Raw genomic sequence first — 16123 nt, 5'->3', positions numbered from 1 at the left:
GGATTTCTCTCACTGTGAATTCTGGGGAAGATGTGCACAGAGCAGTTCCACTACATTCTCCAGACTATAAAATACTGAGAGAGTGAATGCTGAGCTCCATAGGAGATCAGTATTATACTACGAAGACTAAAGAATGTCTATGCAACTATTCATCACAGATAAAAATGTATAGGTACTTCAGATTTCCTGATGAAACATTCTTCAATGTCAAAAGCTAAGGAGAAAATATAAAATTCTAATGCCATTCCCTTTTCTTTCATTATTTAACAATGGCCTCAAACTAGTCTTTCCAATTTCTTCTCCCCTCCTCTGACCTGCCTGCACAGATTTCTTTCCAACAGGCTTCTCTGCTTCACAAAAGAAATCCTGACTATTACCTCCTGGAACATAATTTCAGTTTGATTTACGAACACCTGTTAAAAGTATAAGCTATTTTGAGATCACATGCTACTATTAAATATAATTCTATAGCAAATTATCTAACCAAAAAAGAGAAAGCATTTAATTCCTGGTCCTTAAGGAATGAACTTTTGGAGAAGAAGCAGCAGCAAAGGGATCATCTCCTGTTTGAGGAAGTTTTGAGGTTGAAGTTTTCAGAAAGAGGCCAGTCTGTGAGCTATGTTCTGAAGGGTGCAGATTGGAATGGAGGTGTTCTGGGGCTGGAAGTGATGCCAAGGGTAAAAAACAGATTTGTTCTTTTTCCACTAAGATAAATCTATAGTCTGAAAAGTATTTCATCTGGATTGGCTCATTTTCCCCAGTTACTGCAAGATGCCAAAACCTCCACTTCTTGAGTTTGCTGATGCTTTGACCAATACCTCAACATCATGGAAAAGTTTTAAGAAGTTAGAAGGAACCATGGGCTGCCCTCTCAAACCTAATGTCATTTCCTTCTCACCTCCACTTCCCATTCCATAGGAAATTAACCAGGCACAGCAATCAGTGCTGCACACCACAGCATTCGGTGCTTTTAACAGCTGGACAGCAGGGCTGGGGGAAAGGTAAGAGGTGTCATCTCCATCCACTGTCCATGGCAGCAGGTTGGGGGCACTGGAAAAACTGAGCTGCTCCTCAGAAGGAAATGAAGCAACTCATCTGCCAGATGAAAAGGAAGCATGTATTTGGCACTACAGATCTATTCAACATCTTTCATCTTATACACTGACAGATTTGACTGTCTACTTAACATTTATCAGCTCTAAATGTTACTCATGAAAGAAGGAAAAAACTGCATCTCATCTGCTGAATGATACCAAGGCTGAAGCACTGCCCAGGGAACTGCACAAACACAATTGTGCTCTCATCCTTGTCGTCTGTTTAGGATCAGTTGCCAATTCATTCTCATGTAAAGTACCCAAAAAAACCCACCATATCATTAAGAAATAACCCAATAATCATTAAGAAAATAATAATTTCTGTAATCACACAGTACAAACCTTATTTAACAGATGCACTCATTCAATTACTTACAAATCAATGTTGAATGGAATGAACTTTATACAAGTACTTATCTGAACCCCACAAAAGTAACATGGAATGACAGCATTTGGGAGTGCCCTGATCTGTGGTGAAGAGAGGCTGCACAAGCTTCTTTAACAACTTTGCTACATTTATGCAAAGTACAGAAGCATTAAAAAGCCTATAGTCTAAATAAATAAATAAAACTGCAACAGGTCTAATGAAGTCTAATTACAAACTTGTCCCAAATTTATTTACTAGACAGCAATTATAAATAAAATCACAATGACAACAACTCCCCACAGCCAGTTTGTGTTTGCAGAAGTATTATCAATATATTTACAAGTACTTGCTTCTGTTTAAATACAGAAGCATATGGACGGAAAACTTCCAAACTACAGTTTAAGAAACTGAGTCAACTATTTCCTACTAGAAGTAGACATGAGCACTTTCAGACTTCAGCTGAATCTCTGCCTGCTTCTCTCCTGTCAGCAGTTTGCTGCTTAAAATATCAGAGGAGTTTCCATCCTGCACATTATTCTCACCATGAGAAGCTTCTAAGAACAAAGTGTTCAAATCCTGTGGATGCCTAAGTTCTAGCATTGTATTTCCAACAGAGAAGGAACTGATCCTTACATTTAGGATATCACTAAAGCACAACCACAAGGGTAACTTCTGCTGCCCACTTCTTGTTCAAAAAGTGGCCCTTGAACAAAAAGGCTTCATGTTAGCCCTAGGATGTGTGACATTAACACTCAAAGCTTCAGAACCAAGAAATGGGACAGCATTACTGAACTATACAGTGTAGCACAGCTGGACTAGAAGCTAATTTGGTATTTTATCAATTCTGTTAGATTACCTGAATTCCATCAAGTAACTGATTGAAGCTGATTTTCCTCTGCTCTCTCCCTATGCCTTCATCTTTGCTGCATATTTGTCCAGCTGTATCAAATAAAATTTGTGAAATATTGGCTTGCATATGCATTGCATAAAAAAAGTCTCAGGCAGCAAGCAATGAAATCACATCAGGTTCAGTCTACCAAGTATTTTATACCAGTAAAAAAAAGCCTTGGAGGCCAGTACTCAATATTTGACAGTACTTTGCAATGCTCTGTGGAACACTAACACAAGGCACATGTTTAACTCCCCCTGTCCACCCTTCCTCCCCCTTCATCCTTTCAGTTGTCCAGCTAGTGTAAAATCACTGTTGCAATCCTCACTACCAGCTGCACTCAACAAGGCAGTGTATTTTATATGAAGTAATTCATATATAAGTGTAGGTCTGACCTGCACATCCCAGGTACTTATTACTTTATGGGCCCGCAGGAAAGATTATTTCATTTTATGCCATCATAAACCTACTACCAAGCACAACTGGAATACAGAACTGAAGTCTGGAGGACAGTTATCCTTCCATGGAAAACAAAACCACAAGCAAGCCTTCAGAGTTCTATAAGGAAATGAGGAGCTATTAAGCTATTTTCTACAATTTTTTTCACCGTTGCAACAGATCCTCCTTTTTCTACCATTTTTCTCTGCAATCATCTTAACAGAGGCAATTTGTGATTAGTATTGCAAAGCAGTAGGAATTGCTGTTATACAACCCATGAGCTTTGCAGAGCTGGTTATTGCTGCAGCTGCTAGTGCTGGCTCCATTTATTCTTCTCTAGGACTGACATTGACCTCTGGATTTTTTTTACATCATTTTCGACTTTCAGTTGTTACTGATTTAACATCAAGATCTGCTCCAGTTTTACTGACTGGAGCAAAACTAAAGCTTGAAATGTCAGATTACCATGATCTAGAGTGAATCTGGAGATGGGGATTGACTGTACAGACAGATCTGACTACCCATGCTTAGTGGGGGCAAAAAATAAATCATTATGTGATATAAAATGGATTACAAAATATATGCTTTAAACACAGTTTACACCTTGTGTGAAGATTATTGTGGGACTTCTGACTTTGGAAAACTTGCTTTTCATGTCGTTGCACTTTGTGTCACTATGCTGCACTCCATCAGTGTCACAGCTGCACTCCATCACTTTTCTAATGAATGCCTCCAAACTGATGTTTTTAAAGAGCACAATAAAGACAGAACAAATGGCCACCACTTTACTTGGGGGGCTCCACTTATTATAACAATTGCAGGATCTGAGAGTCACGTGGTATCTAATCACTGCAAAAAAGCTACACTTGTCTCAATAAATGTACACCCAGACACTGAAGCCTATTCCTGCCCTCTGACAAAGCTCCATGTGCATTCTTGAATGTATGTTTTTCCTCACCTGAGCAGAATAAGTAATGGCTCAGGTTTTGAGCATAGATTTTTTCCATTCTAAATGAAGAAAAATCCAACTTCACTAGTTCCCAAATAGCTCTTACCTTCAAATATTTTTACACTTTCAGAAACACAAACTCCTGACAGCTATATATGCTAAGTTTGATATTCAAGGAAGTCACATTTCACTCTCCAATGAACAGGATTCATTTTGTACCATAGATTATTTTCTTCTACAAGTACACAGAGGAAATGATTGTGACCTTTTCTTTTACCCTTATGTAATAAACAACTGGTATGAAAAACAAACTCCTTTGTGAGTTGAAAATAAGTGCAGCAAAGCTGACCTTAAACCAAGAAATATACCTGCAAATAAGAAACACACAACTGGTACTGAGATTTCATTCCACCTGCAGTGTTCCATCATGAAATGAAGTCTGTGACCCAATACTGTTAGTCCCCATGACTCTCCAAACTTCTCCAACTTTAAAGATGGTTTACCCTGACAAATTTAGTAGTAGAAGAAAGCACACCACTGAAAAAACAATGCCTTAAAAGTCTACCATTTGTTCTTAATCCTCCCATATATTTTGAAGAACACTAAAACAGGTCTCAGTCAGGCATAGTAAAGTTACTGTTGAAAAGGATGTTTTGCTTTGAGGGGCCTCAATATAAACATCTCTAGTTCTTCTAGTCTCCCAAACATCTCCTGGTGCAAAGCAGGGGAAAAAAATGCCAAAATGTCAGTTTTGGAAATAGAACAAAAAGACAATTAAAAGCAACAGATACTACTTCAAAACTACTTCTCTGTCCAAACAAATGTTTTTTTTTTTCAAAGGAGAACTTCACTTGGTGCTAAGAATTTTCTTATTCATGGTACAGTGAATGTCTTGCAGCAGACAGTGGTCCTGACTTCAAGACCTGAAGCTCATCAGGGCACAACAAAGATGTGTTCCTTTAATGCCACAGCTGGTTATGAGTTAGACTTGTTCACGTCTGTTAAAGAAAAAAAAAAAAATCTCAAGAGCCTCTATATTAATAGATTACTATTCCTTTTGAAAGCTAGGATGTTTGTTAATGTTGAACTTGGCAATGTTATAGACCATGCTGTGGGAGCCTTACACTCAAATACTTCAGAATTAGGACTTACAGACTTCTTACACAATCCACAAGTGACATATACTTAGAGAAGTGATAAGTGTTCTAAATTAGGCTCCACTTCTAACAAAACAGTTCTCCCTGTCACTAACTGTCTGGATGAGCCTAAGCCTTGAATGGGAAGTGCTGCAAAAGCACTCAAAGCAGCAGTGGGACTTGCCAAGGCAGCACTCCCAAACACAGGATATCCCACCAGGCTTTATTTTCATTGTCTGTTTTTTGTATTTCCAATTACTGCTCCTGTGCTCTGCTGCATCAGTAACAATGCCTTTCAGTTCCCTACTGCAATGGCTGCCACTTAAACAAAGTACTGCTCACAGCAAAAAGACTGTGCACACTTTGACACACAGGACCAGGTTCTCAAAATGCAGACTTACTTGAGACAAGAAGTGCCAGGTTTAAGAACAGAAATGGGATTAGCAGTACTGAGAAGATAAATTAGCTGTCGAGCACCAAAACCAAACCAGTGATTATCACAGTTCTCTCTAAAAATGCCCAAATCTCCTAAATGAGAAGCATAAAAGCTTATCAAGACGTGGTTTTAGAAGTTAGGCTGGAGTGATGAGAGAAGCACAAAGGATCAAAAGAAACATAAACCAAATAAGAAACCCACAAAGGGGGAAGGAGAGAAATCACACTGCAAAAGAACATTTTGAACATGAAAAATACATCATCTTGCACCAGCAACACAAAACATCCTGGGGTCATTCTCTCCTTGGCATTCTCTCACAAGCCACATCTAATCAGAAAGAGGAAAACTAAGGGGAATTGCCTTCACACTGTGCTTCACTTCTAAAGCTTCTCTTTTACCCACAGGATGTTAGTAGTTATTTAGATTGTACCAGAGGCAGCAACACAATCTCAAGGCTCCTGACAGCTATGTTTAAACAGGAATGTGTTACAAAGGTTTAGCTGCCATTAAAACTTTCATTTTATTGTGTCCATGTAGCACCTGTGATCAGAGAATCTGCTGAGTTGGAAGAGACCCATCAGGATCATCAAGTCCAACTCCTGTCCTGGTGTAGGGCATCCCCAGGAACACACCATGTGCCTCTTCATCTTTCAGAATAGCCCATTCCCTATAAGCCTTACATTGTTTGCTTTAAAAGGTGTGTTTAACCAGCTCCATGGCACACATACTGGCAATACAACAAGCTGGGAAAGGGAATGGCCAAACCAAGTGCTGTCAAAAATCTTGCTGTACTTCGTTTGCTCTCCATGCCTCCCCAAAAATGACCTAAAGAGCAAATACTTTGCAGCAGAGCCTGAAAATTAACTGGGTGGGCCTGAATGGAAGCAATTTCACAGCTGCAGAATTTATGAAATTAAGTCAGGGGCACATTGCATACAGCAACTCTACTGTGTCCTTGGACTGTGCAAGTCCTCCCAGCTACCTGGAGTTCAACTAAGATTTCTACAGCTAGAAAAACATCTTAATCTTAGAACTGCATCTGGAAATGAAATGGTTTAGTTTGTTCCCTTTCAAAATACTGGTGTGGCAGCATTTTGCACTAGATGATACTTTCAGTTCAGGGTTTATTCGAAACCACAAAAGCCAGAATAATCAAGCACACAATTCTTGATAGCCAGAAGGCAGATAATTTCAGAGTTTATGTAAGCCAGCATTACTGCTGGTGAGTGGATCACTATGATTTGTAAGTAAAAAACAAAGAAAAAAGAACCCCACACTCATCCCCATTTGCAGGCAGCATTAGTCAGAAGTAATTTCTGCTTGGGTTAATGCCTGTCAGCAGACAAGTATTGAGGCCATCTTTAAATGAGTAAATTTCCATCTATTCTCTCTAGAAAACAAACAATAACAAAAAAGCAGAACACAGTAGAAACATGAAGCTGTCCTTGATTTTTTTTTTTTCTGCAAATGTGTGACTGGACTTGCATTACAAAAGGTTACACTGCTGTAGGCTCCATACTCTTTCTTTCTAGGCAAACTGCCCCTAGTAATTCTAGTTTTAAATGATCCACTCATTAGAAAAATCTTAAACTGCCTTTAAAGGAAATTTTTTTCTCTTCTTAAATTATAACTGAAATCCATCAAAATGCTCATCCCTATCAGATTTAATGAAAGCAGATATAATTAAGTTGCTATGGTTTATCATGTTCCTACAGGTTAGCAGAACTGGGGTAATCAATCTTCACACCCAACACACAGCATTTACAGGTTATTAAGCTGCACCTTGAACAGTAAAAGAATTTCAGTCCAGACAGTCTGAAATAAACTGCTTTATTTTGGATTTGCTGTAGTCACACAGTTATCTTGGCTCTTGATACATAGTGACCTGCTAAGGTGTCCTAACTGAATTGAAGTTCAATCCGACAGCTTTCAAGAAAGTTTCTTTGTGTGGCTCAAATCCAGACACTTCAGAACTGCTGCCACATTTTAATTCTTTTTAATCTTCATTTTTTATGTAACTAATCTGAAGACAAAACACTGCATTATTCCACAGTGACTGCTGACACAAACAGAAGTCCCACTGCATCTCCCAGCCCACGCAGTTAATAAATGGCACGGTTTGGCCTTGCTCAGCACAGACAAACCAAGACTCTCACCTGCTCGGGGCTCTATTGTCTTGTTGGAACCTGCATCCATGAAGACAAACCTTCCACCAGCAAAATCCTCAGTGTAGTCAGAGAGATAGAGCAGTGATGTGTAGTCAAAAGAGCCATAAGTTACCTGGGAGAAAACCATCAGCACCAGAAATTACCAAACCGCAACTGCAGACCACAAATCTCTAATGTGCTGGTTTTCACATATTTAATAAAGGGGTCTCTCAAAGCTGAGAGCATTCTGTTCTAGGAATGAGGTATGTTTATTAGTTGATTCTATTCTGTTTACGTGGCTGTTAGGTTTGTTTCTATTAGTTGCTACAATTAGAGCCCCCCTATTGAATTCTATCATCCTAGGTCTACTAAACAGCAAAAAGAACACCATAGTGCCACAAGTTACACTTCTGCATTGTATCAAAAACACAGAAGGGCTCAGATCAATCTACACTATTTCAAGATAAAACTTCACTGTGAGGCTAATGAGAACCAAGAACAGCCTTTGACTAATTTAAATCATGGTTATAGGCTTCTGGAAGCCTCACTTATTCCTCTTTCACTAGATACCATGCAGAAGGAGCTTCATTATAACAGTGAATCAGACCTTCCAAATAAACACATTTGTTGGAACAAATATGGAACTTCCACTCTTTTCCATACAACTTTGTTTATAAACCTTCAAATGTGACTTTCAAGGTCTCTGCTTCTTCTCAGCCTACAGACCAAACACCTCAGTTTTAAGTATAACAAGGTGATTTTCCTTCCTTTTAAAGTAGTATTTTTGCTCAATATGTAATGTTGAAGATGGAAAAAAAACATGTTCAGAGTGAAGCTATCTAAATATTTAAGAGTTAAGCTGACACAAAAAATATTTCCTTTTCATATCTACACATTGCTAAATATACTTAATACCAGTGGCTGCATTCTCTAATTTCTTTACAGCATATCACAACTCAAGTTCTTCATGACACTGTCAAATATAGAGATGTGCAGCACAGTAGTACTGTGTTAATATACAGCATTTACAGAGTGTTTTAACTGACCTGGTGACTATTAGAAGTAGGTGCTACTTCCATACTTTAAATGTTTTCAATTTTGTTCTAAGTTATATTCATTAGTGCCAGTTAAATTTTGGCTCAGCAGCAGTTGTATGTATTATTCTGTAAGGGCAATGACTAAAGACAACATAGCAGCAGATGGAATAGGAAGACATTTTTATTCTTACTCATTTTATTATTTTGACCATAAGGGCCTAAAGGAAAAAAGCCAAATGTGGTGATATGCTGCACTACACAGTCTGAATCACAAGAATGAGAGAAATGTTTTGGTGAGCCCCCTTTCCCCATACTTACCCAAACCTTAGCAGCAATACCAGGCAATAAATAGGAATTAATGAGCACATGGTACTGAAGCACGTCTACAGCCCGCTCCTTGTGCCATCAGCTTTGCAAAGTTATTTTCCCCTTCATTGATTTGGTGATAAAACTTCCAATCAGTTTAAGGAAGTTTTCCAGCCAGTGAAAGCATTTGCACGGCAAAGAAGTTCAAGGAAAAGCTGAACTTACACTTACATGTCTAATGCATTCATTTTTTTTAATAAACTCTTCAGAGGTACAGCAATCTTTGCTTTGTTAGTGCAGTCTCCAAGATGGAGAACATACCAAAAGTGATCCTTCTCAGGAAGCCTGACAGTTCTGTGAAGGATTACACACCCAGGCAGGGGACTGCAGAAATCCTCAAGTCCCACATTACTTCTGCTGGAGAAGATTGCATGACTGCACTGCTGTCAGAGCTGAGCATGCAACAGCAATTCCACTATAAATCAGATTTGACAGGCTCAGCTCCATCCAAGATGAAACTCCACATCTGAAGCCAACAGTCTATTTGATTTAGAAGCTTGTAAATTCAACAAGATTAAATGAGTAGGCAACTTCAGGGATTCCATTCTTATGTTACTAAAAACCAAACAACTTTTAGGAAAAAAAAACAGAGCCTCACACAGATACAATAGATCTGCACTGGTCCATTATACAGTTAAAATCTTCCAAACCAAGGATATTCAAATTAAGATATATATTTGCAATAGACTCAGAACTATGAGGAAAAATGTAAAAGAGGTGCTTATGTGCTCCAAGAAGCCTACATCTTAGAACCAAGTCTCAGACAAAGAAAAAAAAAAAAAAGTCAGACTCACTTTTCAAAGGTTTAATTCTACCCTTCTTTTAGAAAGAGGCAGAGGAAATAAAAATCCCAAAGTCTTCTAGGAGACCCTTCCCAGTTAATCATTATGCAGAATAAATAAAGTTCTACTCCAAGGGGAAAGCACAAATAATGATACGATACAAAAGCATCCAACAAACTGGAAAATATTTAACATATTGAGTTTTGCTGATTTTTCTTCAGCCCTTCACACTTACTTTGGAGGCCACATAAGAGTACTTATGCTCTTGTCTGGCAACTATTTTCTACCCCAGATCAAGTGTAGGGTGCAGACAAAAAGCACTTCAATGATCTGAATGCTCTAGCTTTCCCAATACAAACAACTTATTGCACAAGTCAGCTGCTACAGAAGTTAAAAATGGTCAAACTACTTATATAGAATAAGCAGGACAAGCAACAGTTTTAACTCCCAAAGTGCTCTAAGCAAAAATTTTCTCAAAAAAAAACCCCTTGACATTTCAGAGAAGTCACATTTTCATATTTTACAGCAGATATGCTATTTGGGGACAGGGGAAAGAAGGGGCAGGAGAAATCCTACGTGATTATGAAGAAGATGTTTGTTTCCTGCTTCAACTGGGCTAATCATCTCTTCACTGCTGTCATAAATCATACTACTCTATTACTTGGTATAAAAACTACTAAGGTTTAGGTAATGCATAGCAAGGTTAAGAAAATACATCTTGTGTTTGTTTTGGGGTTATTTTGTAGGTGGAGGTAGGTTAGAAAAAGCCAAGGCCTATCACTTGATTTATTTGCTCCCTCAACAGCCTGAAAAAAAAACAAAATGTGGACAAAACAGATGGATAAAACCAGCAAAACATCCAGCCTGCTGTCCATCATGTACAGGCACTATCAGGATGCCATAACAGAGAAGTAGTTTCCTACAAAGGAAAATATTATCTAAATGGAAACAGATTTGCTTCTAAATGAAAAAAACTGTGATTATAGGAGAGATCTAGGTACAAACACATAGCTGTGAGGTTGCTTATTCATATATCATTATCTGAACATTTTATGCATTTACCAATGCAAAACACATGCAGTAGAGTAAAGAGAACATTGGCAAGCCAAATGCTTGTACAGACACAAATCTCATTATACTAATAAATCAGACTCTGAAATTCTACACCACACTTTTTTGTGGCTGAAAGAAGTGGAGAAAATAGCTACCAGCTATTGAAATGTAATGCTTTCTCTTCCCTTGAAAATTATCTAATACTCTGTCTCAGCCTCTTATTTACCTTGTCAACATGTGGGTGCCAGTATTCATCATGTGTTGTCTTGGCTTCTGTGTTGTTTATTCTTGAGAAGAAGGTTGGCTTAGTCAGGTACATGGCAGCAGAGCTGATCCCAAATGCCTGAGCAATCTTTTGTTGAATTCTCTTCCTCACATCACTGCAAAAAACACAACACAGCATGTGACACACCTCTCCTGCTTCTTCTGCCTTTTCCTTCAGTCACTGTTCTGCTTCTTCAGAGCTTGGCTTCTTCCTGAGTTAATAATTCATGGGGAACATATATCTATTTTCTCACTTTGCATTAAATAAAGCAAGCTTGTTACACAAAAAAGAGACCCTCACAGTGTTTTGCACTGAGGTTTATTGTTTTGAGTTTTTTTAATTCTCAGGATTTTAAGAAACTATTTGTTTCCTGTGGCCTAGGCTTTAAGATTTCTTTATACAAACAGCCTCTTTTCCTAAAAAAAATTTTAAAATTTAAAATATTCAAAAATGCATGTTTTTTCACACTTTATTAGCTACTGGAAATATTAGTCTTTCACACATATTTTTAATCCAAAAGAGGCAGATAGGAAGTTGTGATTTCGTAAAGGGTTGTCTCTGAAACTCCTTCAACTACTTTTACAGTAATTTTGAAAGTAAGCAGTGAAGTTTCTGGCACTATGAAACTCTTTCTTAAAAATGAACTTCAGCATAATTTTCAAGGAATATTTTCCGAAGTATTTCTCTATGGAGCTTAAAAAGTAACTAAAATAAAGTAACAGAAAAAAATAGGTGAAAACCAAACCTACAGTTATAGGCTGAGAAAGCAATCTCTTAAAATCTCTTTCCACAAGTAATAAAGAAATACTAAATATTTATTCTGTACACATCTTGTCCTTCACCAAAAATAATTTTTAAAAACTCATACATATTTGATTTTTAACCTGTCTCACATGACATTTTAAGGAGTCTAAGCTTTAGGAATAAATTCAAGCTATTCTACATGAAAAATACCAAAACCAGTAAATTAAGTCAGAGGTGAGATTTTTTCAGGTATTAGTCCAGGCTACATGAACTGAGGTTTCAAGTTGAAAGCTACACAGTGGTAGTTTGTAAAACTGACACTGGGAAAGAATCTCCAGGTCCTTCCTCCTCTGCCTGTGGGTGCCTGATCTTATGTGTTTTCTTTCCAAGAAATAGGATTTCAGCAGAGGCTGACTAATGTTTCCCAGAAAGATTAAATGTAATAACTCATTTCACTTCACCATGAATTGAGGGCAGGTAGCACTTTGAACAACCCAAGAATTAATAACCTAACCCACAAAAAATAAAGCAGCATATTCCCTGGCTCTGACCCCAGAGGACACTTGGATCAGCCAGCTGGAATGTAACTACTCTGGAGTACTTAGGGTACAGACTTGACAAAACAAAATCTCCAGTAGTTATACTGCTCTCTAAGCAGCACTGTTTCCTCTTTCAGGCTGATTCCTTTCCCACTTTTAAAAGCTTCCATTTAAGATTTGCTGCCTGGTGTCTGTAAGTCTCTGATAAAGCTTCACTGCTCTTTGAGACTTACGTGCAATGGCTCTGGGCAAGACTGCATGTTTTGCACACCAAGAAGGAAGCAAAGCTCTACTCAACTCTTCCTTAGCTAGAAATCTAAGGAACATACAACTTGAGAAAGGATGATTGCTAGGTTGCAAAGCTGTCAGCATAATGTTTCAACAGCAACATAAAGGACTGAGTAAAAGAACCAAAAGTGCCATAGAAAAGTCTCTGTAAGACACAAGCTCTGCCACACCAGCAAAAAAAATGCACTGTTAGGAGTCACTGCCAAGTGTGATTCAAGTATGGTGACAGGAACACCCAAAGCTTTGCAAAACTACACAACTTCTCCCACCCAACTGTAGCATCTCAGCACTGTTCCCACTGAGAAGTACCAAAGGCAGCAGAAGCAAAGTGATGCTCAGTGCTCTTCCACTGAAATCAGACAAGAACAAAGGGAGAAAGCAAACCATTAGCTCTTCCTCTGCCCTGTGTCTCTACCTTGCTAAGCCAGAATGGAATAAATCTCTGCTAGTGCCATTTTCTGCTGAAGTCACACCCTTTGAACCAATCATTCAGATTAAAAGGTCTCCTGGATAAAGATGCATTTGTTATGTGAAACAAGAGCAGATGGTGGTTAAAGCATCAGCCTAGAAACCATAATTGATTCTGAAGTAACATGATTTTGACAGAGACAGTTTAGAAACCAGCCTCCTGTCTCAGAATTCCTGCTCAGATTTGTTGTTGTTGCAATCAGTAATACTTAGACACAAATTACATTTCATTATTTCTCTCGAGTGTATTTTTAAACGGACCTTGGTAGGCAAGTGAAAGTAATGAAGATAAATGGTCCCAAGAAAAACATAAAATCATCCATTAAGGACACAAGGTGGTACTGTTCATGCTAAAGCACTGCCATTAAAATGAACAGAAGCATTTAATAGTATATTGTGAATTAGATGCATATGCAGCAAACATCCCCTGTGCTGGCATGAAATACCAATGGAATATTGATAGTGCCTAACAGCTGTCTAATCTTAGTGCAAGGATCAGAAATTCCTAACTATTGAAAAACTGAATGTTCATGAGAAACAGAACTATTCTTTAGTATGATAGTCCCTCCATACATTTGTGTTATTTCTACAGATTCTTTATCTTCTGCAGAATGGAAGGCAAAAAAAAATTTTTCAAATAAGCTCCACTGCCTTCGTGAGGCAAAGCCCATACATTGTTTTTACAGTCAAATTTCAATAATAATCAGTAAAACATCTCACTTTTGTGATTTTTGAGGGCAGAAGTAAATACATGTTAAAGAAGTTCAAATGAAAAGACAACAGTATCTAAAACTAGCTGTCAAACAGAAGTAAGCTTTAAGTGGTTAATATTTTAAGACAAATAAAATTACTGAACTAATAAAATTAAAATACAGTTGGCTACTTAATACTCTTAATACTACTTCACAAGAAGGAGGCCATATTCCTTAACAGCAGGGGAAAAAAAAAAAAAAAAAAAAAAAAGGCAGAGTTAAAATGTCCAAGCCAGGTACATTTTAAATTAAAAGAAATAAAGTGAAATGTGTAACTAAAGATTTATTGTGTCTAGTCAACAAAGAATGCTTCTTCCTAAACTTTGGCCACACACCTTCAGACACATGGAACTTTTTAGGTTAAGTATATAAGCAGGTCTACAGGAAAGCTCAAAGCATCAAATGCCAAAGCTGTTACATTATAGGACTGTTTCATATTCTGGCTTTTTAGGGGGAAAGTATGCTCTGCTTCTCTAGCCAGAACATGAGTAATACCACTTCTAGTGTTTTGTTGCACTTCACCCAAAAAACCCAAGTTCCTAATACAATAGTAATAGCATAGGATGGTCATTAGCATCTAACACCACCTCCTGGGCAACACATGTGAAAGAGGAGTTAATGCTGAAAGATTTTGCATCCCAGCTATAATGGTCCAGTGAATAACCAAAGGACTCAGGTGAACCATCTCTCCTTGCTTGCAGTCCTGGCATCAACGCCTTGGACAGAATGAGGAATTTGTAGTGCTGCCATCATTCTGATTACATCTACAGTATCAATGCTGCCCTGACTTTGGTAATGCAGCAAAGTCCAAAGCAGATGTTATTTATCAGGCAGTCACCAAAGAGTCCTTTTACTGATTTTTCAAGGCATCTTAATTCTCACATTATTACATTAATTCTCTCAAAATACCATTAATTGTATGTCTGAATCCAAAGGACAATCCCCTCCCATCCTGTACTCTACCAGAAAAGATCAAGTTCTGTTCTCTGGTTCACTCAGCAGGCAGTGAGAGATCTTTACCGATACAATGCAAAATCCTCTTCTGTGAAGATGTCTTGAACTTTGTCCCCAAAGTACCTGAAAAATTAAAGTCAGAAAGAGTTGCTGAATCAGACTGCCTGAGTAGTACCAAGAAGCATTCTCACTCCCACCTGCATTTTACCCACAATCGAAAAGTGAAAACACGAGACAAAAAAAATCCTAAAAATGCTTTTAAACATAGTGCTCCAAAAGCATTGTTAGAAGATGAAATGTTGAAATATTAAAGGATGCAGCAACTGACAATGGAGCTTGCCAGGCACAGAGATAGTTCCCACCCACATAATGAAATAAGCACATGGATTCAAGTTCTTAAGAGGTCAAGCCACTTGATTTCTTCCAATCCTAATAAACTAGACCATATCTGTGAAAAAAATACTATCATTTTCTGTTGCATGATATACTGTGAAAATAAAGACAATGGGAGCTTTCAAAGAGCTCAGCTCAACAAAAGCTTGGTCTTCACAAGCCACAAAAGCTCTTCAACTGGTAATGAAAACTGTGGTGAATCTAACCCACTTCTACAGTTCATCATTATTAACCCCAGCACACAGGCCCTGAGAAATTTGAAAAGGCAATGAGCACTGAAAGTGTAGGATAACAAGAGAGGCAGAAAGCCACAGCCCTGTTTTACCTGTATAGATTCACAAAATGCTTCCCCAGTGAAAGAGCTCCAGAGTGCAAGTCCAAAATTGATGCCTGGGAAAGGAAACAACATAGGAAAAATGAGCATGAAAAAAACATTACTTAACTGTGACCTTTAGTAACACTCACATCTTGGCTTTCCACAGCCTCTCAAGCAAAAATATTAGTTTCTAGCATTTGGGTTCACAATACTAATGCTTACTGTAAGCACAGAATTGCTGTTCTTGAGACTCAAATCTGACATACAGAATTGCCAGTCTTCCTCCACAGACTAGGGGTAAGACACTGTGTTCCTGGATCCCTTCTTGAAGGCATTTCCCTTCCATACCAATATGACTGATTTTCCAATATTTGTGAAGCACTCAAGTAGCAGCACTAATATTTGTCTTGCCCAAGGCTTGTTATTAAAATTTTTCCTTCACCATGAGTTCCTGTATACGTCTCATATTTAATGTGGTCATAAAAGTCTGTTTAAAAGAACTATTATAATTCTAAGGCTTACTAGAGCCAAACTTTCTTTTTTGCAATTTCTAAACCACTGTAAAAGAAAACCTAAGAGTGAAAAGTTTTTACATATGAAAATCAAATCCAATTCTTCATCCAACTCAAGCCAAACATTTCTTCTGATATCCAGACCAATTTCAAAATATTAGCATTCAGATTTGCCAGGGCAGATTGCTACCTCTCAGC

General features: G+C 38.0%; 1 protein-coding gene across 2 annotated transcripts in view; it reads right to left on the bottom strand.

The window, feature by feature from the left end:
- OGFOD3 (2-oxoglutarate and iron dependent oxygenase domain containing 3) overlaps positions 1-16123 on the bottom strand; it is a 29438-nt gene that overhangs the window by 3854 nt on the left and 9461 nt on the right. The window contains exons 5-9 of one of the 2 annotated variants that reach the window (XM_071763863.1): positions 15423-15487; positions 14771-14827; positions 10921-11074; positions 7466-7589; positions 7123-7332 (exon numbers count right to left, since the gene is read on the bottom strand). In XM_071763863.1, the coding sequence (XP_071619964.1) occupies positions 7328-7332; positions 7466-7589; positions 10921-11074; positions 14771-14827; positions 15423-15487 (405 nt within the window). In that variant the 3' untranslated portion in view covers positions 7123-7327. Of the gene's footprint in view, positions 1-7122; positions 7333-7465; positions 7590-10920; positions 11075-14770; positions 14828-15422; positions 15488-16123 lie in introns of those variants that run through there. The other variant, XM_071763862.1, reaches the window with a different exon arrangement.

This window comes from Heliangelus exortis, chromosome 20, assembly GCF_036169615.1.
Source record: "Heliangelus exortis chromosome 20, bHelExo1.hap1, whole genome shotgun sequence".
NCBI lineage: Eukaryota > Metazoa > Chordata > Aves > Apodiformes > Trochilidae > Heliangelus > Heliangelus exortis.
The sequence above is the reverse complement of the archived record's forward strand: the minus strand, read 5'-3'. Positions and strand labels throughout refer to the sequence as shown.